At 37.9% G+C, this 27,342-nt stretch overlaps 2 protein-coding genes across 5 annotated transcripts; both read right to left on the reverse strand.

Annotated features, from left to right (window-relative positions):
• Nucleotides 1-753: 753 nt before the first annotated feature.
• On the reverse strand, nucleotides 754-8,030 carry tefa (TEF transcription factor, PAR bZIP family member a). 3 transcript variants are annotated; one of them, XM_058794486.1, is made up of 6 exons: nucleotides 5,869-6,215; nucleotides 5,306-5,335; nucleotides 4,799-5,167; nucleotides 4,044-4,252; nucleotides 2,681-2,892; nucleotides 754-2,559 (listed from the first exon to the last, which is right to left on the reverse strand). In XM_058794486.1, the coding sequence occupies exons 1-6, from the start codon at nucleotides 5,990-5,992 to the stop codon at nucleotides 2,538-2,540; spliced, it is 966 nt and encodes a 321-aa protein (XP_058650469.1). In that variant the 5' UTR covers nucleotides 5,993-6,215; the 3' UTR covers nucleotides 754-2,537. The 3 variants fall into 3 exon arrangements, with proteins under 3 accessions (XP_058650469.1, XP_058650471.1, XP_058650470.1); XM_058794488.1 differs by lacking the exons at nucleotides 5,306-5,335; nucleotides 5,869-6,215 and adding an exon at nucleotides 7,776-8,030; XM_058794487.1 differs by lacking the exon at nucleotides 5,306-5,335 and having other exon boundaries at nucleotides 5,869-6,214.
• An 877-nt stretch (nucleotides 8,031-8,907) lies between these two features.
• On the reverse strand, nucleotides 8,908-27,338 carry zc3h7bb (zinc finger CCCH-type containing 7Bb). Of its 2 annotated transcripts, none has more exons than XM_058793618.1 (22): nucleotides 27,066-27,338; nucleotides 25,982-26,042; nucleotides 25,836-25,872; nucleotides 25,528-25,725; nucleotides 25,218-25,376; nucleotides 24,455-24,535; nucleotides 24,304-24,363; nucleotides 24,133-24,175; nucleotides 22,188-22,438; nucleotides 21,788-22,088; nucleotides 20,737-20,795; nucleotides 20,488-20,587; nucleotides 20,221-20,382; nucleotides 15,829-16,034; nucleotides 15,623-15,723; nucleotides 15,297-15,478; nucleotides 14,621-14,697; nucleotides 14,193-14,464; nucleotides 13,871-13,976; nucleotides 12,253-12,361; nucleotides 11,985-12,118; nucleotides 8,908-11,890 (listed from the first exon to the last, which is right to left on the reverse strand). In XM_058793618.1, exons 2-22 carry the CDS (start codon nucleotides 26,038-26,040, stop codon nucleotides 11,852-11,854), a joined length of 2,736 nt encoding a protein of 911 aa, XP_058649601.1. In that variant the 5' UTR covers nucleotides 26,041-26,042; nucleotides 27,066-27,338; the 3' UTR covers nucleotides 8,908-11,851. The 2 variants fall into 2 exon arrangements, with proteins under 2 accessions (XP_058649601.1, XP_058649600.1); XM_058793617.1 differs by having other exon boundaries at nucleotides 20,488-20,590; nucleotides 27,066-27,337.
• Nucleotides 27,339-27,342: the final 4 nt, after the last annotated feature.

Here is a 27,342-nt window from a genome sequence, read left to right on the forward strand (position 1 = left end):
TATATAATTTTTTTTTTACATTGCCCCTATTTTACATTTGAGCCCCTGCCCCTGAGGAACTCTCTCACATCCCTGATATGCGGTATTTAATTCAACGTAACTCTTGTGGCTTCTCTCAGGGACCACGTCACAGGAAGGAAAGACGTTCCAAATATAAGTTTTACTAGTACAACCACAATCTTTTTATTGCCTTTCTTTAAACACATTATTATATTGGGCAAAATCCAATATCGAGTTATCAAATTCCTATCTACCAGCATAAACCAGCTCCAACATGTTTATTATTGAATAAAACTTATTTTTAGCTTGCATTTGCCCTGATTTACATTTAAATGTGTGCCGTGGCCCATTTAGGTAAAGGAATTTGCGATATGTGATTTGAGATTGTATAGGCTTGCTAGGCATATGCTGATCAAAACCTTTTGGAAGTTGTAATTCAATAAACGTTAGGTAATCTTGATTGAAATCTGATCGCTTCTGAAGAAAACCTACATAGAGTGAAAACCACCACGAATGGCAGCATTCTTTTTCAGACTGGAGTCTGTTCAGCTCAGTATGTTTGCATATCACACCGCCGCCTTTAGCCCTGCCCTCTTTGTGTTATGCAACTTTTTTTTTTGGCATCTGTCTGTGTTATACAACGTTCCTCTCTCATCTGAAATTTGAGATTCAGTTAGTCATTCTCTGAGGCATCAAAGCATTTTGTGATCAAATGCACTGCTGTATTGTTATAAATGACATGTAGGCAAGACACATTTTTGAATTCTTCAATATGTACAAGAAACATCCAACAAGGCGCAGAGACAACATATACAAGTCAAAAAAAATGTTCACATGACTTACAAAGAGAATTAATTCCACCCAAAAGAACAATGACAATTACAAAAACATTCAAACAAAGATTTGTTACTGCGAAACAGCTGGCATCTCATATATGCAACTGAGTTTTCTTCTAGTTCAGCAGAAGAAATGCTTCTTGTCAGGAACAGTCACTATTCCTTTCAGAACAGCCATCAAACGCCATTCCAATTTATTGTCTTGTTCATGAAAGGAAGCTCAAGGAGAAAGGACAAACCATAGGTGCACTTTTTTAAAAAGTGCCTACAGACCACAAATATGCAAAGTTAAAGCACCTGATTTAAGTGGAGTTGTTCTGTACTAGCTAAAGAAAACATGTTTTTCAGCTTTCAATCTAAATTCGCTTTGGTCATGATTTCATTACATATCAGATTCCCTTTCCACAAAACACCTGAAAAAGGACAAATGTGGTCAAATGTGATTATTGCAAAATTCAGCTTAACTTCCACTTCACAACAATGAACAGAGAACACAAGATATTGACTATTTGTGAAACTTGACCCTTTATCTTCTGTCTTTGATGATATATGTTGCACAAAACGTGGCAAGTAGTGGCTGATGCCCTTTCAAGAGGTTTGAGTTCGGTTAGGCTGATATGTAACACAATAGGCGCCTTTTATAAACAGGTGCTCTGCTGAAGACACTTACGGATTCATATTGACTCTGAGCTATAAATGGTGTGGTTCACACTGCAAAGCCATTTTTGTAAAATATTTGAAGTTTTCTGAAAAAATATACATCATATGATACATATGAAAAAACTATAACAAGCACTTCTTTTGTTTTTCTAAGTTTGAAGCAGATAGAAGATCCGTCACATGTACAGTGTTATTTCTGTACACAAACTGACCTCCATGAGTCCCAGAAAGGGCAAATGACCATGGCGAAGTAAACAAGGTTTGATTTTAGAAGATCTACTGAAAATCTAAATTAGGTCTAAATATTTTTTAGGTTTTGCAGATATACAGAGCACATAATATCAGTACAGTTTCTACTGAATTCAAGCACTTGCTGACAGTAAAACAAAACATCTACGTATTTTGCAGCACAAAACATGATACATTTACAATTCCTGCTTACAGTTTTGTTTTCCGTTTTAACAGTTATATGTAATGACACATTTTTAATGTGATACATTCTCTCCATATTTCAATAATGGCATTTTATTTATTACTTTTGCAGGCAAAATGCACCACTTGGTACCCTGTACCAAATTTGCCAAAGGAATTCTTAGAATTAATGTAATTTTTCAGAGAAGTCAAAGATAAACATACTGAAGATATATAAGAAAGCGCATGGAAGTCAATGCCAGTCATTCTTTATGAATAAAGACCAGTGACTTCCAATGCACATTATTTCCTAAAACTACTTTGATGTTATCAAACTTGTCATAAAACGAGCAAGTGAGAGAAGACCTCTTTTACCCTGGTGTATTATAAAAAAAAAAAAACACTTAAAAAGCTCTATTGGGATACACATGGGTGTGCTTTTGAACTGAAGTAAGATTAAAATGAAGGGGATATGTTGATTATAGTCGTTGACAGTTTTTTTTAAGAACATGAATATCACTTAGCTCTACAGTTTGAATCAAATATTCATTTATCTCCTGTTTTCTCCTCTTCATTTCACACCATTATTAATTTATTGCCTTTCATAAATGCAAATAAATCAATAATTGTTTAGAGGTCTTCAGCCGGTGCACTTGAAAAAGAAGAGAAAAGGTTGTTAATCACCACATTATTTACAGTACTACTTGACCTATAAGAGTTGCTGTGGGGCTGTTTCGATTATGTGTTTATACGTGTACATGTTTGTCCCTTACAGTGCTCCGTATTTGGCTTCATAGCGTGCCACAACATTCTTGCAGCGCCCAAAGTCCTTGCGCAACTCTGCCACTTCCTGTCTCAAAGCAGAGTTCTCTCGCTCCAGAAAGGCTGCTCGTACTGTGATCTGATTCTCTTTTAGACGCCTGGCATCTCGTGAACGTTTGGCTGCAATGTTGTTCTTCTTCCTCCGTTGCCAGTATTTGTCATCCTGAAATATAGAGTGGACATAAAATCAAATGTTGGGGACAATTTTTTTTGAAAATGGCCCTGTGTTGTTATAAAATACAACTGTTAATATCTTTTTACGTAAAACACGTGTTCACGTGTTGACAAAAGATTTCAGAGCATCTTATTATGTCTTTATGTTTAGGGTGTAACTGTATAATTAAGTTTTGGGCTTCAGGCACAAATACTTGCTTGCCTTTGTTGATCAGTTAAAGGGATAGTTCACCAAAAATGAAAATTCTGTCATTAAGTACTCACCCTCATGTCGTTCCTTCATCTTTGGAACACAAGTTAAGATATTTTTGATGAAATCCGAGAGCTTTCTAAACCTGCATAGACAGCCACGTTCAAGGCCCAGAAAGGCAGTAAGGACATTGTTAAAACAGTCCATGATGTGACATTAGTGGTTCAACCTTAATCTTTACGAGAATACTTTTTGTGCACAAAGAAAACAAAAATAACGATTTTATTCAACAGTTTCTTCTCTTCCGTATCAGTTTTCGATGCGTGCTCATGAGAGTACCACAACATATGGGTGTGCATTCCTCTGCTTATAAACAAGGCACAGCACATCCAGGTTCTACGTCTGAATGCCGGCTAACTTTACAGTTGAACCACTGATGTCACATGGACTATTTTAACGATGTCCTTATGATCTTTCTGGGCCTTAAATGTGGTAGTTACACTGCTGTCAATGCAAGGTAAGAGAGCTCTCAGAATTCATCAAAAATATCTTGAATGAAGGTCTTACGGGTTTGGAACGACACAAGGGTGAGTAATTAATGACAAAATTTAAATTTTTAGGTAAACTTTATAGTATATATACTCACACAATATGAAAGTAATATTTAAGTCAGTTTTATTTTAGTGTCATTGAGATATCAATATAGTTTATATGAATATTTTAAATGTTTTTTTTTTTGTACATTTTCAGTTTACATTTTATTTTAATTAGTTTTAGTAATTTTTGTGAGTTTTGTCATTTTTAATCAAGCAAATATAATGCCTTAGCAAATAGCTGAAATAAAAAATATTTAGGAAAAGTTTATTTTCTCTCAAGTAACACAGTTTTCTTCTAATGGTTTTAGTTTTAGTTAATTATAATACCCCAGAGGAAGGTTCGACTGTGTTTACCTTCTGTTCCTCAGGCACAAACACTTTCTTTGCTTTCTTGATCATAGGCTGAGGCTTCAGCTCCTCCTCGGAGAAGCGATGTTTGCGAGGGTTGAACAGTTCACCTCCGGGTATGCTGGACAGCACAAGGTCTGTGGGATCCGGCTCATAGGGGACCTCTACCTCGATTTCATCTGGATTAATGGGCTCTGGCGTCGCAGGCTCCTCATCTGAAACGTGAATTAGTAAATTCCAGTAATGAATTTCATTAGTTTCAGACGTTTTTGCTATTCCAACTGAATATGTTTAAAGTAGTGCTGTCAAACGATTAATCGCGATTAATCACATCCAAAATAAAAGTTTTTGTTTACATAATATATGTGTGTGTACTGTGTATATTTATTATGTATCTATAAATACACACACATGCATGTATATATTTAAGAAAAACATCTTACGTTTATATATTAAATGTTTAATTATGATATAATTTATATGAATATAAATATATACATGTAAATATTTTCAAAACATATGCTGTATGTGTGTGTCTTTATATATACATAATAAATGTAAACAGTACATACACATATTATGTAAAAAAACCTTTTATTTTGGATGCGATTAATCGTGATTAATCGTTTAACAGCACTAGTTTAAATATAACTTAATTGTTGTTGAGTTTAAGTCAGATCTTCATGATAAACAGCTTGACTGTGTAATGGATTAAGTGTGTTGTGACAGAAAGTACACTATGTTCTGTTTTCTCTGCTGACCTGAATTGGTGTCTGTTGAGTTAGAGCTGGATGCCGTGATTGTGACCACTTCCTCCTCACACTGATCCAGTTCCATGACTGGCATAAGAGAGATTGCTGGGGCTGTCTTGCTTGTAGAGGTTGTGGATAGTTTTTCAGTTGTCAGCTGTAAATTTTCTTTTGCAAGACTCTTCTGCAGACCCTCATCCCCTGCGGCAGGAATGCCATTCTCCATGAGAAACTCCTCCAGATCCATGTATTCCAGGTGGAAGGTCTCGCCATCATAGGGAATGGTCTTTTCCCAGATGGCAGGTGTTAAGGCAGCCGATGGTCCCATTTCACTGACCCCTCCGGTGTCAGCATCCTCAAAGAGTTTCTCTTTATCATTTTCTGTAATAAAAAAAAAATAAAAATTTGTTTAAATCCCAAGTCTTAGAATCTACACGTTATTTGCATCAGACAAAAAGTAGATAAAGTGTAATAAGATTTTAAAGTTCTGTTACAGGGTAGAAGAAACTGCAGCTGTACCAGTTTCATCCAGAGATTGGAAGTTTGGTTCTTGCGAAGAGTTGTGTTTAAGGAACCGGATAAACAATATTCATTATTAAACGTGTATGTTGTTATTTCATGTTACAATTCAGTTTGTGACAGATTTTCAGCCTTAAAAAAACAACAATTTATGACCTTATGCGCCAGAGAAACAAGCGCGCAGACCGCGTCTTTTGCATCACGAGCGCAGCGCTGAAAAGGGGCGGAGCTACATAAGGTGTTTACAATGTGCATAATATACATTGAACAGGGCTAAAATAACAAATTGTTTTTGTGAATCGGTTCCACCGAATCACCGAAAAGGCCGGGCGCCAAAGAACGTTTCATTCATGAAGTTCCATCGAATTTTTCGAGAATGCAACCGTTGAGAAATTAGGTTTCACTAACCATGTTATAAATAACACGAATGAACATGTTCTGTATTTACATAACGAGAAAATCTTAACATACAGGATGCATTCGACAGTAATTCATCAGTACAGCGAGCACCGACCGCAAGCCTCTGCGCAGCCACAAGCACCGACTGGTGCAGAGGCACTTACCGTCATCCCCTTCGAGAAGATTCGGCGGCGGAATCTCCATGATTTTCTTTAAAACTACTGGAAAGGCAGGAGAAGGAGTATCAGAGCCTGCATCCATCGTGACGGAAATGGAGTCCACGTCCATTTTGACTGAAGCTTTTGTACCGCGCGTAAGAATAATAGCGTGACTTTAAAGACAACCTAAAATCCCTAATTTAATCAAAGAACAAGATATTAATGTCCTCAATGACTTATGCACTCAAAAAAAATTATCTAATTTGAGATCACCACGCCGGTTGACACCACTCTACTTTTGGGTTTGATCCGATTTTCCAGTTGGCTACAGAAGAGTGTTTTAACATACGAATAAACCACGCCTCATTGTAGAAAAAAACTACTTTATTTTTGGATGCGGATAGGTCGGCCGCGCTCTCCTCTAATGAATAATTAAATAGGCGAGACGACAAATGCGTGTCGGTGGGACGGATCGTCGACTCCTCATTGGTCGGTCAAAACGGTTACATATATTTTCACAAATGTGTTGGAAAAACTTGTCACGAGACCCATATGTATATATATACACACACACACACACACTGACACAGTTGGGTTTGAAATGTGGGGCATAGGCTACATACCATATAAAACTTTAAAACCACATGCCTTTTACACGTTTACTATTTTATTCCAAATAAAAACGCGTTCGTAGTACGACTGACATTAAAGGCCGTTTAATTTTTCAATAAAGACTTTTAATTAAACCTTAACCTTGTCGGCATTAATAACACAACGGTGTCAGGGAACAACAGAATAACATGCCACGTCATTGTACCTAATAAGCGCATACCTCGCGGGGGAACAGTATGTGTACCGTATCATATGTTTTGGCACATGGCCTCGCACGTGCAGTCATGGCACGCACAGTGTGCATATACAGACCAATCACGAAGCAGCAAAGGTAGCCTATAGCGAACATATCGCGTGTTTCACGTGCAGAATGAGGTTGCAGATATCTTGCCTTTGAAAAAAAAGAAGATATCTTGCCCTTGAGTTTACGACAGGTGATATGCAATTTATGTTAGTCGGTTATATTATTTTTAAATTATTATTATTTAGCCAAGATGACACATTACAAATCAGCGACTGCAGTGTAGGCCACATTTTTTTGTGTAGGCTATTATTTGCGTATTTCAATTACGGTTGCATACGTTTAACATCTATAAGTGGATCTGTGTCATTACATTTTCAATATCAGTCCCATTTTTCATGTTCTACTTAATATAAATGACAGAATCATATTCTTACTAAGATGTTTTATTCTTTCATAATTTCATAACTTGATTCTCTGAAATAAAAAAACTCTACACTTTTGCATCAGATTTAGCCAATTACTTGGTGCAACAATTTGGTGAAATTTTTTAACAAAGACAGTCCGCATGCTGTCAATGTAATGACACTGTAAAAAGGATAATTAAATTGGAATTTAGTAAATACATACAAAAGAACAGACGCCACTTAGGAAGAAAAATTTGGTTAATGCAAATGTTGCCATATAAATATATTAATATATGCAAATACAGATTATCTAGCCACTGTAACTAATATATCCAGAACTTTGTGTTAGTAAACTATTTCTCAATGCACAATATTTGCTGTTGACACTTAAGAGTCATGCAAAGAAAAAGTCCACATTATGTAAAATAATGCATTGCTTATTTGTGCAATAAAACTGGAAACTCAAAGTCAATTTACGTCTCATTTTTAACGTATGTACCACTTGATCTACTTAATGCACGACGTAGTATCGTATGTCACAAGTACAATCCTGCAGCATACAAATTATGTCAGCTGCAGACTGTATAGTGGGGATTCAGGTGAACTGGAGTGCTCCAATTTACCTGTATTGAGCCAATAGTGAAAATTCTTACCGTTGTCATCAATTGAAGGGACAGAGAAGGGATACTCAAGCAAGGATTTGAATATTTCCGGAATTTCTGAAGACATCTCAAAACCGTATCAGTCAACACCTTGGAAAAAACTGGATGCAGGAGACGCTTAATCAGAAATTACACTTCGTCAAAAGGTCTCTCACATAAAGAATAAGCTGGTACAACACTGACAATTCTTAATGTTTTTATTGCGGTCACAAGGTCTCTCCTATCCAAGTTACTTAACTAGTCCCACCTCAAATCCCCTTATTTCCATAGAGCTGAACATTTTGACCAATGGATATCGTTTCAATGTGCCTGTTGTTTAATATTCTACGAGGCGCGGTACTTTATTGGTCATTCTAGCTGTATGTATTCGCTCAGTCAGCCAATAAGAGTGAAGACAAGTTATCTAAGTCTAAAACATCTGCGTGTCGGTGTTACGAAAGTGAGGGCAAAAATTCAGTTGCGTTATCAGCGTCATCTGCTCTCCGGCGGCAGAGAGTCAGTCCTATTTGTCATGTTTAAAAAAAAACCCAACTATTACGTTTAAGATTTAGGAATAAACAACTTAAATTAATTTGAAATGAAAATGAAAGATCTTTAAGCCCCTACCCCACACTGCACAGACAAACACCAACAAACTAGTCTGTTGGAGTTTGTTGGATCAGTGTTATCCCTGTCGGCGTTGGTTGGAGTTTGTTTTGACCATACTATTAAACTGCTTTATTAACGTCTACACCTACCCCTTACAATAATGCAAAAATAAAATTTATAAAAATAGTAATACGCTGTATTGATGTGCGCATGCCCAGTAGAGCCATACGTATCCCCTCTAGCCTTAACCATACAATTATCCCCTCTATCCATAACCGTACTTGTATTCAGGTACCGACTATTTATGAATTGCATTCAAGTTTACTTGTTAGACAGGTTTTGGGGGAGGGAACTTCTCATTCTAGAGAGCATTTGATTGGACAATATTATATCAAGTGCAAAAGTGATCAATATGAGATAAACATTTTCAATGAGATCAATATGAGACAAACATTTTCAAACAAACTTTTAAGAGAATTTCTTAAAAAGAACGTCTTTGAAAATAATTAAATGAACATCAATAACGTCACACACATTTTCTAAAACAGTCTATTTATTGTTAAACACTTTCATGAGATTTGGTCCACTGTGATCAATATTTCACTTCCAACCAGGGAGAAAAAGGAGAAACAAAACAAAAGTAAAAATACAGTACAAAAAGAGGCATTGTTGTTTGTCCTTTTCATTTTCTCAAAACCCTGATTTTTCCTGGTTATCTAAGCAGGTGAAAAGTAAACCCATCTGAACAGAAACATCTCAACCAATATATTCCAACATTTGCTAAATCCCATATTCTTGTCTTTTTAGGCTGAACATGAATTACTATGAACATATTTCTGCTTTACACTTCATCTAGAAAGTGTGCAAAACAAAGGTCATTTAAAAATGGGCAATCTTTATAGGTTTCGAAGTCCAGAGAGCCCAGAACATTCCAGTTCTGTGATAAAATAACCTCAAATGTGGAATGAGGATGGTGAGTAAATGACCAATACTGCAACCTCTAGACAGTCAATGGCCAGCAGTACTAACCCTATGATATGGATATGAATGATTCCAAACTCCATCCCATGTTTGAACAACAGAGACTGTTAACTGAGCTTCTCGGCTCTCAGGTTGTTCTCTCCCTCAACGGTTATGCACACTACCTCAGCATGATCACGTTCCTCATATTTCAGATATAAAAACCAGTCTCCATTGCCAACCAGAGAACATTAACGATACGCTTCCCTCCCCTATTTCTTTAAACAAGTTGTCTAACGGTGTATATATATCATTATACCGAAAGAGTAGGATTATTTGTTAAGGTATTTATAATCGTGTATAAATGTATTGTATAAGGCGCTATGCAGACAAACATAAATATCCATGTATGCTTTGTGGCCCGTCCCAGTATAGCACTGTGAGGATCGAATCAAAACAATCAAGATTGTGGTGCAGAGGAAAGTTGCTAAGGCATGAAGTCTCTTCACTACAACCACTCTATAAACCTTAAAAGAGATCCCAGGTTTCAGAAAACTAACAATATCTAAAACACATCACAAAAGCATAACACTCTAAATGTTAATGGTGTCACTTGCTTTTCATTGTGTTTAGGCTGAAAGAAAACAGACAGATAGCTAGCCTAGGACCTCAATTCCTCTATTCTGGACAGTTCACTAAGCATACATAGACATAATTCACTGTTAAGTATTATATTCATACATGGATACATATAATTAAAGTGTTATACATAGCAATTAACATATACATATATCAATAGCATATAGGAAGATAGAAGTCATAATGGCAATCATTATCATCACTGTCATCATCATAATAATAGCAGTAGTAATAATATGATCCCTCGGTAAAGCGTACTAGGTCACTCCAGAACGTCCCTCTCAATCTCCACACAAGCTGGAATCTGTTACCAGGCCAAATCTGCTCCTTCACACTTCATCTAAACCCTGAAATTCAATGCAAAGTACAAACTTGATTCTATTTTCTATAACAAACCATCTCAGGGTGCTTCAATTACCATTCTATAGCATTTCTAGGATATTTGGGGCAGCAAATTCTCATGCAGACCTCACAAATCAGACACTTCTGGAATGACTCATAAAAAAAAAAAAAAATTCACTAACCATCTAATCAGCAATACATGTCATATAGCATAGCTCAATAACAAGAAGTTCTATGTAATCAATACAAGGTAAGGTTATACTTAAGCTTAACTGCTAAGTTATCAATAATCATTAGTAGTATGCCAATATAGTAGATATATGTGTGTGTGCATGTGTGTGTTTCCGTGTATATATTTATATATATATCATGTCCACTGAAAGTAAGGACAAGGCGTACTAAGGGTAGCACTGCATGTCTTGACAGTATATCAGGAATATAACTACACATAGGCAGGGCAAGTACAGCTCTTTTGCCTATATTCTTGCAATGCGTCTCCGTTCATGCTCTTAATATGAAATCAATAGACGGTACATATGGAGAACTAATGAGCTACTGGCCCGCGTTGAACTGTGGCGAACAAGAGTCTCCTAGTAGCATGTTTATGGGTGTTACAGATTATGCACTTCAAATCCCAATCTAATAGCTTGAATGAACAAACACAGAAGCATCTTCCAACCTCCAATCACTCGATCAAAGAAAGAAAAAACAAAAAACAATAATACAAAGTGTATTTTCAATCCAAATATTCAGAACACTCAAGACTGCAAACAGCCCTTGTGTGCACTCCATCTTCTTTATCAAGCACTGCCAAACTGTCACTCAGTGCAAATGAAAAGAATGAGGAAATCAGTGTCAGTGCAAGATCTGTGCCTGCCATTATGCAAGTTGGGGTGGTTTTTACTCAGTTAGTCCATTATTAATTCGCTTGGTTTATCAAATACATTCGACATCCGGACAAATCTCAAATTTCTTGTAAATGGCCACTTATGGCTGTACATTCAAACTCTTCTACCAATATGGCAGGAACACAGAGTTAAGCACCACTTCATACCTTCAATCTGATATCCGACACCACATACTTGACTGAAACATGAGTGGCCTTCATGACAGGTGCTTTGATTTAATACGGGGAGAACCAGTCTGTTTTGCTTTTGAGTTTAAAAAGCACTGTGGGAATAGATCTTCAACTCCTCAGAAATGTTTTTAGGGAACGTAAAAACAAACTGCCCTTACTTGAGTTAGCTGTAAAAGTACCAGTGTGCACTCACATGACACCCTATATGAGCCTGTGCCAAGTGTCATGTCAGCGAGTGGGCGATTGTGATAATGTGATAATGGGTGAAAAAGCAAGTGGGGGTGTGTATGTGGCAACAATCACTGTGTTAGTCCTATAGTCAGGCGCTCTGCCCTGAAGGGCATCAGAGCCTGGTACTTCCCAGAGTGGCACTGAAAGAGTGGGAAAGGGCCTTAGAAGCTGACATCTGAACAGGAAGACTCATCCAGACCGCCTGTAACCACACACTTTCGGGCCCAGGTCACAGATCCCCTCCACCACCAGACATCCGTCGCCCAACCTGTCAAAAAGTGCACAGATAAATCTGATAACGCAGTTCAAGAAACTAAGAGCTTTCCACTTTACAACACAAACAAACTTCTGCAACCACCCACCATTGACTCAGAATAGTCAGTTGGCATGGTGATCTGTTTTTCCTCTGGGGGTGGAGTCATTAAGTTGCCGTCTGCTCGTCGGTTCTGATTGGTCAGCGAAAGCCACATCTCGTACATCTGCTGCATGTCTCTCACTTATAGAGTACAGACAGATACACAGCTTGTATTAAAATGCATTAATGGATTAAGAAAACATCACTGAATCACACAGACAAATGAATAAAAAAATAAAGCTATAAATCATTCAGTTAAAGAAGTGGATTCTCACAGCTGTTGTTTTTCATATAGGTCCACACATCCCGCTCCTCCAAACTGTGTGCAAAAGAACAGTTCCCAATATAGTGGCACTTCTTCTGTTTCATGACATGAACACACATCTGCAAACACAAACGGATAGTCAAAAAAAACAACAACTGCGTAGATATATTATGTAACAATACTCAATTTACAATTTATGTGAAACACACATTAAATGGGAAACAATCATCTGTTTAAAATTCTGTAGTGAGTTAAACATCATTTAACCCTTTACAGTTTATTTTGACTCTTTCTGGTTCAAAGCCCTCGGAAAGATCTGTTTACTAAAAATGAACAAAAAGCGCTGTGTGGGGGGGCTAAAATGCTTCCATTTCCAGAACACCATTAACAATGTGGCCTTTTGGTGGTTCAGGATACACCCAAGATTATACATAAGTAATGTAAAATTAAGAGGGCTGGAAATGAAAATGTCCTGATTTAACAAAATAGATGTAGCCTATATAACAAACAGAGATTGTAAGAATAAATCTTTTAGTCTTTTCTGTTACCTATTCAAGCATAAATAAAAACGTAGACATTAAACATTACTTGTAGGTTGCCCGCCATCCAATAATCTCAAAAGGTTGTGTTCTTTTCGATAAAAAAAAAAAAAAGAAAAAGTCTCAGCTTTGTCAATTTTATCATGAAATTCTGACACACTTCACAGATGTGACAGATCACTCAGTTCATGTGGCAAGCAATTACCTGTTCCACTTTACTACTAGTTGAATATCAGAAGATATGCTTGATTAAAAAAATACAACTTTTTTAAATGTATTCGCTAGTAACTTGTGAGTTAGCTGGGAAAAAAAGAACTCTAGAGGGATCATTTAGCTGAATAAATACACTATTATATATAACATACCTTTGCCTGTTAGTTATGTCTTAATTATTTAATGTATGTTTGAAGAAATCTTGTGAAAACCGTTGACAGTAAGACATGTATGACAGCTGTTTAAATGTTTATATTTCAATACAAATTTGGAGAAACATGATATCATCATTATATAGTTAATAAAAACTGCCTTGTGTTTAATTTAAATGTTTGTATAGCTTTTATCCAAGAATTGATGATTATATCTACAAATAAACACTAATTGAACAGCAGTTCGGATAAGTTTTGAAGAAATGTTTTGGTGCTGTTATTCAATTTAACATTTAATAAAATAGTAATGAGAAGGTTCCCTGCATAGTTAACAGTATCAGTTGGTAGTGACTTTTTATCTTTAGAAAAACTGTCACGTACCTGAAATATTTACAAATCAAATCAATAACTTGTGAATATGAATCAATTTGTGAAATCCATACCAATAACAAATCCTAATAATTACAATAGTATTAAGATATTTCCTAGTAATGTGTATTCAACCTGTAATTTGTCTGAAAAGAATGATACGGACTTGCTATTGATGGAAACTTCAGAAAATAAATGTGCATAATTAACTTCCACTACCATAAATATTACATTGTATGATGTTTAACAGATCATAAACAGCACCGCAGCTCAGTGTCAACACTAAAAGCTGCTTGTCTGAAGAACCGTTTCTGTTTGCCATCACAGTAATTTAATCAAAAAAGGACTGACTTACATCATATTGTTGGGGGTAGGTACGGGAAAAAGGCAGCGGTCGCACTACCACCCACTTTTTCTTCTCAAATGATTTCACTAGCAACACCCTGCGCTCTTTTGTCCAACTGGAAAGAATAGACAAAGCAGAAAGAAGCATTATACCATAATTACACCCAATACCATTGTTATTGACCTCAGGCAAAGCTGCTGTCTACTGTGTCCAACAAAAGCAGTCATCTTACAACTGTTCCAGTAAACATTAAAGGTACGTTAATTTTTAATGAGCACATAATGTGCATCCTGGTGGTAAGATGATGCCTGCTTGAGTAAGGGAAGCTAACCTGTGCCTGGCTTTGGCAGTGCAGTACTTCAGGGACTTGTCGGGCTCATTGACCTGGCCCTCCCTCCAACACTGTCCACACACAAACTTCATCTTCAGATTCAAGCCACGCCCTCGACCACATCCTACAAATCCTCCTCCACCTCCTCCTGTGTTTCCGCCCCCGATGCCGTCTCCTCCTCCACTGACAACTCCTCCGGAGACCACAGCACTACTGCTGACAGCACTGCTGTTACTGCTGCTCCCGCTGGGCTGGTGAGGCCCGAGCATGGGCTGAAGATGGCGAGTGAAAAAAGAAAGACTTACTAGACTTAAAACAACTAAATTAACATAAAATAAAATCTGCTGCAGGAGCAATCAAATAAAAAGACAAGATTCCAGCAAAGATGAGCATTTGTGAGACACCACAGTGTTGTTGTTCAGACTCACCTTCTGTCTCTGTGCATTCTGTTCCAATCTGTGCCAGTGTCTCTTAGACTCTTGCACCATCTCCTCATGGGTAATACCTGAGCCAACACATAAGCACAAACAAAAACCATCAGTTGCTCTCTGTTAAACACAGTCATGAACCAGAGCGCGGGGCAAAAAAAGGCACAAATGACAGTAATATCCTACCTATTTTAATATCATTTAATATCTTAATATGAAACCGGTCTCTTCTGTTCAGAAAACCTGAATTTATTAGCTCAAAAATACAAAAAAAACTAACATATTACTTATCTAATATTTTAAAATCTAATTTATTCCCGTGATAGCAAAGCTGTATTTTAAGCATCCACATAACATTTCTTATTATTGTCCAAGTTGAAAACAGTTGTGCTGCTTAATATTTTTGAGAAAACTGATTTTTGATCAAAACAACAGCGTTTATTTGAAATATTATAAAAGTATTTACTATCACTTTAATTTAATATATTAAATCAAGTATTTATTTCATTTTAAAAAATCGTTTTTCAAATGAATTAAAAGGTTTCTTAAATGGACTGAACACATTCAAAACACAAAAAGCTTAAACATACACACGAGTTTATGGATTATAAATCAAAACAGCAGATTGAAGTGTGCATGCATACATACAAACATTATTATAGCATGTTTTATGTACCTGTGTCCTGCTGAAGCACCCAACACTTGAGTTCTATGACTGAATGTGCAAAGGAGCAACTGTCCTCTCGCTGGCAGCCATATCGCACCTCATGGCGGCACACGTCAAACTGGCAGAGTGGGTGAAGAGGGCGTACTTTACTGTAGCGCACGTTTGCGGAGCGAACCACGTGCACCAGGCACCTGTTAGACAGCATCATAAGACACAAACATATGAGAGGGGATATGATGCGATGGCTGTTTTAGTGCTCCAAAACCATGTTAGTGATCCAAGTCTCAATGCAGCAAGGGATAAAAAAATTAAAATAATTTAAAAAAAAGACTCACTTGTTATCATCAAAGGGATGTCTTGCAGTGAGGTTGGAACACACAGCGAGATTCTCCTTGCTTCTCTTGCTAATGATACGAGGCTTACTGTCAAAACATTCCTACAGGAAGCCAGAGGCCAGAATAATCACTTAGACAACATATCAAAGCAAGAATGTAACACATCTAGCTGTGAGACAGGCATTAAATATGAAGGTGCACATTACCTCACAGAGGAACATAAACATGCCCATATGGAGCTGAAGGAGACGGGTGACACTGAGGGCCCGTCGCTCGTTGGTGCCCAGAGGGTCAAACAGAAGCTCACGACTTAGAGCTCCCTTCCTCTCTTGTGTCCACACATCTATCTCCTCTTGGCAATAGGCAAAAGTGCAGTTTTCACCATACTGGCACTCCTGACGCTCTTGTACCTCTGGAAAGAGAGAATGATCAATGTAATCAATAATCAACTGTTTAATTTTATCATTTATGAAAATATGAATTAACATAATATTACATAAACATACATATAATCATTTTTAAACAGAAAGAAAAAAAGAATCTTTCTGTTTCCAGCAGGAGTAGATTCTAGAGGTTGATTCGATCCACAATTCACATGTTTTTGATTTCACAAACTCAGGATAATTCGATTTAATGTGGTTCACAACAAATTCAATTCCATTATAGATTTGATTCTATATTTTTTTTTAGTGCATTCATAAGATTATGTACAGTGGGTAAAAAATGTATTTGATTCCCTGCTGAATTTGTATATTTGCCCACTGACAAAGAAATTATCAGTCTATAATTTTAATGGTAGGTTTATTTGAACTGCGAGACAGAACAACAACAAAAAATCCAGAAAAATGCATTTCAAAAAAGTTATAAATTATTTGCTTTTTAATGAGTCAAATAAGTATTTGATCCCCTATCAATCAGCTACATTTCTGGCTCCAAGGTGTCTTTTATACAGGTAAGGAGCTGAGATTAGGAGCACTCTCTTAAAGGGTGTTACCTGTATAAAAGACACCTGTCCACAGAAGCAATCAATCAATCAATCAGATTCCAAACTCTCCACCATAGCCAAGACCAAAGAGCTGTCCAAGGATGTCAGGGACAAGATTGTTGACCTACAAAAGGCTGGAATGGGCTACAAGGCCATCGCCAAGCAGCTTGGTGAGAAGGTGACAACAGTTGGCGCGATTATTCACGAATGGAAGAAACCCAAAATAACTTTCAATCTCCCTCTGACTGGGGCTCCATGCAATCTCTCACCTCGTGGAGTATCAATGATCATGAGAACAGTGAGGAATCAGCCCAGAACTACATGGGAGGATCTTGTCAATGATCTCAAGGCAGCTGGGACCATAGTCACCAAGAAAACAACTGGTAACACACTACGACTGAAATCCTGCAGCGCCAGCAAGGTCCCCCTACGGTGGCCGGGAAGTGCAAAACAACATTACAAAGTGTGAAATACTTTTACGAAGCTCGAGACAAAATGTACATTTTGTAATACATTTTTACATATCATAAAACACAATTACATGGGAAAAACACTTTTACCAAGGACGAAACAAATTTACATTTTAGAAAACAAATTAACAAGACGCAAAACACTTTTACCAGTCCTGAAACAAATTTACAATGACAGATTCTTCACGGAAAGGGAATGTACCACACACCGGAAGTGACGCGGTGAAAGGTGGTGGTGTTGGTGAGCGCGGTAAATTCGTGTTGTGGTTGTGGAGTAAATGCCGTAAATAACGTTTATGGTGACCGAACATGGACTGCAGCCGAGGGATGTTTTGCCCGTTTTGTGGCAAACACATGAGCAGCTTAAGGCGGTTTTGCTGTACGTGTGGTCGGTGTTTGGAGTTTCTAAAGGACGCGAACCAGACGGAAACACAGGGGACGTCTCGACAGCCGGACAGTGTTAAGCTGCTCATGTGTTTGCCACAAAACGGTAGTGATGTGACGTTCGACACCGAGGCTTCGAAGCCTGTATCAAAAAAACGAAGCATCTGGCAGTGAAGCACTGTACCGGAGCTTGATTCATTTTGCCAAAACCACGTGATCTGTGACGTCCGAAGATTCGTTTTCGCACACAACCACGTGACTGCGCCGTATTCGGTTTCAAATAACACAAACCACTTGCGCAGTTTGAAGTGTCACTCACTACTTTGATAAGAATGAATCAATATAGGAATAAATATATGCATGTGTAGTTTTGTGCATGTTCATTTTGTATTAATTCCCGCTTCACAATCACTTCAGCTGACCATTCTGATAATCTTCTTTTTTGATCATTTATGCATATCATATATTCTTGCCTATTTTTTCCACAAATTTATTCACTCATTTATTCATATATTGTGTAAAACAATGACTGACATGTAAAAGATTAATTTATATAGCCTTAATACTTTCTTTGTTTTATTTTCATAGCACAAACTGATTTATTATCTGAAACAATCCAAAAACGGCTGGGTCGTCTGGGACGCAAAGGCAGCTATTTCCACCTTTTGACCACAAGATGTCGTTAGTGTGCATCGTTTTGAAAAGCTTCGAGTAATGAACCTTTTTACGATACAGTTGAGGGGAAGCCTTGGTGCTTCGCAAAGCTTCATTTTTACATCACTACAAAACGGGCAAAACATCCCTCGGCTGCAGTCCATGTTCGGTCACCATAAACTTTATTTACGGCATTTACTCCACAACCACAACACGAATTTACCGCGCTCACCAACAACACCACCTTTCACCGCCTCACTTCCGGTGTGTGGTACATTCCCTTTCCGTGAAGAATCTGTCATTGTAAATGTGTTTCGGGACTGGTAAAAGTGTTTTGCGTCTTGTTAATTTGTTTTCTAAAATGTAAATTTGTTTCGTCCTTGGTAAAAGTGTTTTTCCCATGTAATTGTGTTTTATGATATGTAAAAATGTTTTCCAAAATGTAAATTTGTCTCGAGCTTCGTAAAAGTGTTTCACACTTTGTAATGTTGTTTTGCACTTCCCGGCCACCGTAGTCCCCCTGCTCAAGAAAGCACATGTACAGGCCCGTCTGAAGTTTGTCAATGATTCAGAAGAGAACTGGGTGAAAGTGCTGTGGTCAGATGAGACCAAAATCGAGCTCTTTGGTATCAACTCAACTCGCCGTGTTTGGAGGAGGAGGAATGCTGCCTATGACCCCAAGAACACCATCCCCACCGTCAAACACGGAGGTGGAAACATTATGCTTTGGGGGTGTTTTTCTGCTAAGGGGACAGGACAACTGCACTGCATCAAAGGGACGATGGACGGGGCCATGTACCGTCAGGGCCAGGTCATTGAAAATGGGTCGTGGATAGGTATTCCAGCATGACAATGACCCAAAACACATGGCCAAGGCAACAAAGGAGTGGCTCAAGAAGAAGCACATTAAGGTCCTGGAGTGGCCTAGCCAGTCTCCAGACCTTAATCCCATAGAAAATCTGTGGAGGGAGCTGAAGGTTCTGCCAAACGTCAGCCTCGAAATCTTAATGACTTGGAGAGATCTGCACAGAGTGGGACAAAATCCCTCCTGAGATGTGTGCAAACCTGGTGGCCAACTACAAGAAACGTCTGACCTCTTTGATTACCAACAAGGGTTTTGCCACCAAGTCAGTCATGTTTTGCGAAGGGGTCAAATACTTATTTGACTCATTAAAATGTAAGCCAATTTATAACTTTTTTGAAATGTGTTTTTCTGGGGGTTTTTTGTTGTTATTCTGTCTCTCACTGTTCAAATAAACCTGCCATTAAAATTATAGACTGATCATTTCTTCTAAAGTGTGAGAACTGAACAAACCTAGGAAACATTTCTTTTCATGAGATTTCTGGTACTGAATATGACAATTTTTAAATTCCCTATTATTTACCAGGTTTTTCCCTATATCCTAAGACCCCTCAATGTCTTCTGCTCTCCCATATAAACAATCATACCACTAAAACAGCTGTATTTTTTTTCTTACAGAAAATAGCTATAAGATTTTAATAATATGAAATCATTTAATTTTTTAGTAGTAGTGGCCACACAATGAACTGGTAGCTTTCATCAGTGGGTTGTGAGCATTTGATTCAAGACCACAGTGCTATTGTGAGAGAGCCGCCATTTGCTCATGTGACTGCAAGTAACAGGCCTGAGGAAAGATCATACAAAAAGTGCTCAGAAAGCGTGTCAATGAGTCACTGATGGAACGGAAAGCGAGCACAATCCAGTGAAAGGGAATAAAAGTGTACAGCATGTGTCTGTGCGAGAGAGCTGTCAGGACATGAATTATGCCACAATCATGTGTATGTAATTTAATGTTGAAAAAAAAAAAATTGAATATATAACACTTTACTGAATCACAATTCATTTGATTTTTAACATTTTAAAATGATTATTGGCCGAAACAATGCAAGATACAAAAATTCATGTTTCAAGATCGATGCATATGCATCAGCAGGATTTGTAATAAATGCTCCGAGAAAACAAGTGAATCGTAAGATCACTAGCCGACTTTAACACTGGCCACTCCCATTATAGAATAACGTACATCCCAAACATCTACTCAGAACATAATTTCCACAATTCTTCAATAAACACTGAGCCATACCTTTGCAGAGAACAAAGGCCCCAAGGAAGTTATTGCGAGCAGGACGGGGTCGCACCCTCTTCCAGGTGGGGTCATCTGAGGATTTGAGGCGACAGAGCAGCACATCTCTCTTACAGCGATGCGCTGCATCAGGTTGATAATGATAGTCCATGACCCGTGGCCCTTATACAGAAAAAAATTCACTTCTTTCAGACAGGTACAATATGTTTAGGAATATTTCTGATATGCATCTTATTTTTCATATCACACAGTTAAGAGGTACAATACCTATGCGACTGTAGCAAGCATTGCAGGCCTGTCTGAACTCATGTGTGGCAGCCAGAGGGTTTCGTGACAGCAGAGAAAGGTTGGTACCAACTGGTCCATTCTGCTGGAAGGAAGAAAAATTCTCTTAGTAGGTGATAGATAGCAAACCATTTTTTTCAAACATTTAAAGTTACATACAAAGAAGAGATATTGAGTAAGACTATGAGCTAAAATTGAGCAGTTTACAAGTACAGAACAGTTTAAACTCACTGCATTAGAGGCATTATGATTCCGCAAACTGGGGATGAAACTGTGACAGATTCGTCCACCTAAGATTCACAAAAAAAGGAAAATGAATGGGATAAAAATACTTATCAAAAAGTTATCAATACTGAACTATTATCATGTCAAGATTTATTTTACATATTTAAATACAGGTATGAAGTCAGTAAGGTTTTATTTTTTTTCAAAGTAGTCTCTCATGCTCACCTAGGCTGCATTTATTTGATCAAAATACACTAAAACAGTAATATTGTAAAACATTACTACAATGTAAAAATTGTTTTCTATATGAATATTTTCAAATAAAATTTCCTCCTACAATGGCAACCGCTGATGTGTTTAGTATACGTTACGCCATTCTTCAGTGTCACATGACCGTTCAGAAATCATTCTATTAATTTCTAATTCTTATCAATGTTGAATACAGATGTGGTGCTTATTTTTGTGGAAACTTAATTTATTCTTGTAGCATTTTAAATGCCATCAATTTAATGCATACTTGCTAAATAAGGGTGCTTTCACACTTGGTTCACTTGCCTGGTCCGAAATAGAGTTCAATTGCTCCCCCCCTAATATATACACGTCATTAATAGCGGTTCACTTCTGCGATTTGGTACATTTGCGTTCACATCAGCAGAGAACCGTACCACAGACCATCCTTTTTAAGCAGACTCTGGTACAGTTCGTGGGTGCGCACCCGAGTTCGGAAGACAGCGAAACGAACCGAACTCTGACGTCAATTGAACCCGGGTGCGCACCAAAAGTGCTAGTGTGAAAGCACCCTAAATGTACTAATTTCTTTCCAAACGTTTGAATGGTAGTGTGTAGGGCTGTATATTGTAGTGTGATAGTGTGATATTGTGTAGCTTGTCAGTGAACTACGGCTCGTGTATGAAATGCTGCTCCATTTGAAAAGAGGTGATGGAGATTTATTAATAATCACAGAACCGGCTTTACTGACGAGATGCGCAAGACAATCGCATGCAATATATTGTGCAGCCCTAGTAGTGTGCATCACATTTCAAGCTAAAACACTCACCAGGAAGTGTGTACTCAGAAAGGGAATCCAGTCCTCCTGTGATAAGTGATCCAGACCCCCCCTTCCCAGCAGCGTCTCCAGCTCCAGAGCTAAAGGAGCCGAGGGAGTCCATCGTCTGGGAAGAGGCTTCGCTTTGACCTAGAAGTGAGGAGGACTCCAGTGGGGGGAGCGGACTGACAGCAGAGTTGAAATATTGAGTCGTGAGCTGAGTGGAGGATGTTGGGAGACCTGGAGAGTATGGAGGCCTCAAACCCACAGCAGTGTTTGGTAGGTTAGTCGGAATGGCCCCTTGAACTGGGTTCTGATGGATAGAGAAGAAAATCAGTACTTTTACATTGATCAACCAGTATTGAGCAACTATGTCCCACTGTCCCTCCCTAAAGCTCTCTATTTCACTCACCACGCTGACCTCAGCTCCTTTGGGAATACTTTCCAGTAAGGTGTCCAGACATGAGGTGTCCTCATTCATCACACATTCACCCATATGTTCAGATACAGGCACAGAGTACGGCACCCGCCCCGATGGCTCCTGGCTTGGGCTTTCTGGCATATCTTGGGGCACAACTGGGCTCAGTGAGGGCATCTGTGGGTCATCACTTACTGGGATTGGTGTAGCCAGAGGAGCAGGGATGCACTGGGCACTTGTTATATCTGTGGGATAAAAATGAGAACAGTGAACCACCTAATTCATTTTTGCATAATGAATATCCATAAATGTACTCATTTTAATTAGATTTTGAAATACTGGTATATGTACAGATGCATCTCAATAAATTAGAATGTCGTGGAAAAGTTCATTTATTTCAGTAATTCAACTCAAATTGTGAAACTCGTGTATTAAATAAATTCAATGCACACAGACTGAAGTAGTTTAAGTCTTTGGTTCTTTTAATTGTGATGATTTTGGCTCACATTTAACAAAAACCCACCAATTCACTATCTCAACAAATTAGAATATGGTGACATGCCAGTCAGCTAATCAACTCAAAACACCTGCAAAGGTTTCCTGAGCCTTCAAAATGGTCTCTCAGTTTGGTTCACTAGGCTACACAATCATCGGGAAGACTGCTGATCTGACAGTTGTCCAGAAGACAATCATTGACACCCTTCACAAGGAGGGTAAGCCACAAACATTCATTGCCAAAGAAGCTGGCTGTACACAGAGTGCTGTATCCGAGCATGTTAACAGAAAGTTGAGTGGAAGGAAAAAGTGTGGAGAAAAAGATGCACAACCAACCGAGAGAACCACAGCCTTATGAGGATTGTCAAGCAAAATAGATTCAAGAATTTGGGTGAACTTCACAAGGAATGGACTGAGGCTGGGGTCAAGGCATCAAGAGCCACCACACACAGACGTGTCAAGGAATTTGGCTACAGTTGTCGTATTCCTCTTGTTAAGCCACTCCTGAACCAGAGACAACGTCAGAGCCGTCTTACCTGGGCTACGGAGAAGAACTGGACTGTTGCCCAGTGGTCCAAAGTCCTCTTTTCAGATGAGAGCAAGTTTTGTATTTCATTTGGAAACCAAGGTCCTAGAGTCTGGAGGAAGGGTGGAGAAGCTCATAGCTCAAGTTGCTTGAAGTCCAGTGTTAAGTTTCCACAGTCTGTGATGATTTGGGGTGCAATGTCATCTGCTGGTGTTGGTCCATTGTGTTTTTTGTAAACCAAAGTCACTGCACCCGTTTACCAAGAAATTTTGGAGCACTTCATGCTTCCTTCTGCTGACCAGCTTTTTAAAGATGCTGATTTCATTTTCCAGCAGGATTTGGCACCTGCCCACACTGCCAAAAGCACCAAAAGTTGGTTAAATGACCATGGTGTTGGTGTGCTTGACTGGCCAGCAAACTCACCAGACCTGAATCCCATAGAGAATCTATGGGATATTGTCAAGAGGAAAATGAGAAACAACAGACCAAAAATGCAGATGAGCTGAAGGCCACTGTCAAAGAAACCTGGGCTTCCATACCACCTCAGCAGTGCCGCAAACTGATCACCTCCATGCCACGCCGAACTGAGGCAGTAATTAAAGCAAAAGGAGTCCCTACCAAGTATTGAGTACATATACAGTAAATGAACATACTTTCCACAAGGCCAACAATTCACTAAAAATGTTTTTTTTATTGGTCTTATGAAGTATTCTAATTTGTTGAATTGGTGGGTTTTTGTTAAATGTGAGCCAAAATCATCTCAATTAAAAGAACCAAAGACTTAAACTACTTCAGTCTGTGTGCATTGAATTTATTTAATACACAAGTTTCACAATTTGAGTTGAATTACTGAAACAAATGAACTTTTCCACGACATTCTAATTTATTGAGATGCACCTGTATATTTATGTAACGTACCTGATCCAATATCAGTCAAAGACTCAAGACCATTTGAGGAGGTCTGAAAAGAAAAACAAGGTGGTGTTAAATGTAATCCAAACCATGCCATTCTCAATTTACAAAACAGTTTTTATTTTTTAGAACAACTTAACGGCCAACATAGGGAAGGTCTAGTTTTGTAAAACTTACCTCCCCTGTAGGAGAATTAGTTTCTCCATTGCTGTCGGTCGCAGATGTTGTAGAATCGAGCTGGAATAAAAAGGTGTGACATGTTGGAATGAGTACAACTATATGAACTGCAAATGATCAATATTTTAACCTAACAATCTAAAAAACAAACCTGAGGGCTGACGTACGCTTTGCGGATTTTCAAACCAAGTTTGTTAGCTAGATCCTGAGCAAGCTCACTAACTTGCCGGTCCTGTGTAAAATAAAGCAAGCAAACAACCAATTTTTTTTGTTAGTTAAGCATTACATGAACTAGCAAGACTAGTCATACAAATCTCTAAATGAATATAATATACACTACCATATACACTACTAAAGTTTGGGGTCAACAAGATTTTTTAAATGTTTTGACAGGTCTCTTATGCTCAGTAAGGCTGCAATTATGTGATCAAAAATACAGTAAAAACAGTAATATTGTAACATTATTACAATTAAAAAAAGACTGTGTTGTATTTGTATTTATTTTAAAATGCAATTTATTCCTGTGATGGTAAAGCTGAATTTCCAACAGCCATTACTCCACTTTTCTGTGTCACATGATGATCCTTCAGAAATTATTCTAATATGCTGATGAAGAAACACGTTTTATCATCAATGATGAAAACTGTTGTGCTGCTTAATATTTTTGTGGAAATCAAGATACATTTTTTTTTAGGATTCTCTTAATATAAAGTTCAATAAAACAGTATTTATTTGAAAATGAAATCTTTTGTAAAATTATAAATGTATATACTGTCACTTTTGATTAATTTAATGCATCTTTTCTCAATAAAAGCATTAATTAAAAACAATCTTTCTGACTTTAAACTTTCGAATGGTGTAAATAAAACAAATTACAGATTAATGTACTATTTATTCTGCATATAAAAACATACGTGAGGGGCAGTTAACAGGCATCCGGTGCCACACTCATAAGCCTCTCTGAGTCTGCCCAGCTCCCTCAGACAAAGTGCCTTCCTGTAGAGTGCCCTGCGACTGCCCTCCGACACACACAGTGCGCTATCACAGTCCTGCACACCCCGCTCGTACTCCCCCTAAACATAAAATACAAAAGAAAGTGGATTTGCAGAAATTGTCTTTGCAACACTATTGAATTACTACATAATTTGCACACACTAAATTCCATTAAATCCTCTGCTGACAGATTTAAATGTCAATCAATTGTCCAATAAAAATCTAACTTACCAGACTATAATGTGCAGCTGCCCGGTTCACATAAAGGCTCTCTAACAGCTCAGGGGGAATGACCAGTGCTTCAGACTGAGCATAGCGAGCTACATTCACACCCTCGCTGTAATGGACTGCTGCCTGTCTCCACTCTCCATCGCGATACACTGCGTTACCTTCATCCAGCAAATTACATACTAGCTGAGTCAGGAATGCCTGAGAAAAGAAAGTAAGAGAGCTTCTATTTGAATTGAGCTTATGAAATACAATAAATACATATCTTGGTGGGGCCATTTTTCTTCAGAGATATTGCATATAAATCATACCTCATAACCTTCAGGTTCAGGGAAAGGCAAAGATGACCTGGCAAAAAGAAAAATACATTTAGCAAATTTTCAACACAGAGTAGAGGGGAAGCAGTTAATATTATAACTGCATTATGGAGATGCAGCACATAAGTCAACACACTTACTGAATGAATCCCAAAGCTTTCTGAATTTCTTCTTTACGCTTCTGTCGTTCTAGATCCATAGCTGTAACATATCACAACCAATAAGCAACATTTTATCACATTTAAATAAACCCTAACGTATGGAGTAAAAAATAAATAAATACACTTTGTAGGGACAAAACATACTATTACTGCAAGTGGTTTTATAAAAGATAAAAGCACAAAAAGTTACGTAAAAACATTTCGGTTATAAGGGTTTAATATTCTAGCTAACATCAAAACTGATATACTGGTGTAGAAAATGTAGTTGCAGTAATTAATCAGGAAAATATTAATGATTACAATTTTTCTAGACATAACTGAGCACAATAAAGTAATTTAACACATAATTATATGCACAAAAAGTAGAAATTACAGATATACCATCTTTAAGGCCTAAAATTCGAGATAAGCAACTCATCCCCGGACTCGCCTAGGAAAAAGACCCACTAATGCAACTCTCTCCGGACTTCAGAAATCAAAAACAAATACCAGCGATCCTTTAGTCGTACTTGAAACGCTCTTCAACATAATTTAGAATATATAACATATTTTACCGACTCAACGTTGAAAGGTAATGTCAGTGGAACACACTAATGAGAAAGTTAACTTGCACGGGCTTCGGGTTAGCATTAGCTTTAATGCTAGCTAGCGCTCGGCTAGCCCACTAATGCTGTCAACTTCAGGTTTGTTTACACCAATTAATATCAATGATGGGTTTTATATGCCGACACGAAACAGTTCCAACAAACATCCAAAACATTTTCCTGGAGTCTAATATTTTATAATTAAATTCTCACGGATCGTTTCTACACAGTATCGTAAAAAAATATCTTTAAAATTCTCCTGGTAGCCAATTAGCAAGCTACATTTCGCGAACTGCTGCAGCGAGGACGCGTTTAAAGATTTTTTTACCTTAACAATAACTTGCATAAAACACCAAAGGATAAAGTAAACACCAGAGCGGGTTGATTATTAAAATGTTATATACAAATTGGTCTACATTGCAAAAGTCAGCTATGTAGCAAGCTAAAACAGAACCTCATTAGAAGGACATTCGACCCACCTAAGACTTTAGATCTTCTCTTCCACCAGGAACTGTTTGTTAAAGCAATAAATCCCTTTAACTATCAGGCAAAAGATTTGGGTGTTTTATTCCTTCAAAATCATACTTTTAATTCATTCGCCTGCCCCAAATCAACGGACAGAACATGTGCCACTTGAGTCGTTCCCCAAGTTGCGCCCAAGTTTAACTAAACCGTCCAGGCTTGTGAGGTCCTAAAGGCAAAGAGATGGAGCCTTTTTTGTTCAAAGTGGAGCATTCAGCCACTAGGGGCATGGGT

The sequence above is a fragment of the Onychostoma macrolepis genome, chromosome 12 (assembly GCF_012432095.1).
Source record: "Onychostoma macrolepis isolate SWU-2019 chromosome 12, ASM1243209v1, whole genome shotgun sequence".
NCBI classification, from domain to species: domain Eukaryota; kingdom Metazoa; phylum Chordata; class Actinopteri; order Cypriniformes; family Cyprinidae; genus Onychostoma; species Onychostoma macrolepis.

Excerpts from the sequence above, each read along its gene's own strand:
- tefa (XM_058794486.1), bottom strand. The coding sequence starts at position 5,992 with ATGGACGTGGACTCCATTTCCGTCACGATGGATGCAGGCTCTGATACT. Across the intron at positions 4,253-4,798 it reads CTCAACAGACACCAATTCAG|ATGAGGAGCCTGCGACGCCA; the intron begins GTCAGCAGAGAA and ends TTCACGTTTCAG. Across the intron at positions 2,893-4,043 it reads TTGTGCCTGAGGAACAGAAG|GATGACAAATACTGGCAACG; the intron begins GTAAACACAGTC and ends TCTATATTTCAG.
- zc3h7bb (XM_058793617.1), bottom strand. The coding sequence starts at position 26,040 with ATGGATCTAGAACGACAGAAGCGTAAAGAAGAAATTCAGAAAGCTTTG. Across the intron at positions 25,726-25,835 it reads CTGAACCTGAAGGTTATGAG|GCATTCCTGACTCAGCTAGT; the intron begins GTATGATTTATA and ends TTCTTTTCTCAG. Across the intron at positions 20,383-20,487 it reads TGCTTGCTACAGTCGCATAG|GGCCACGGGTCATGGACTAT; the intron begins GTATTGTACCTC and ends TTTCTGTATAAG.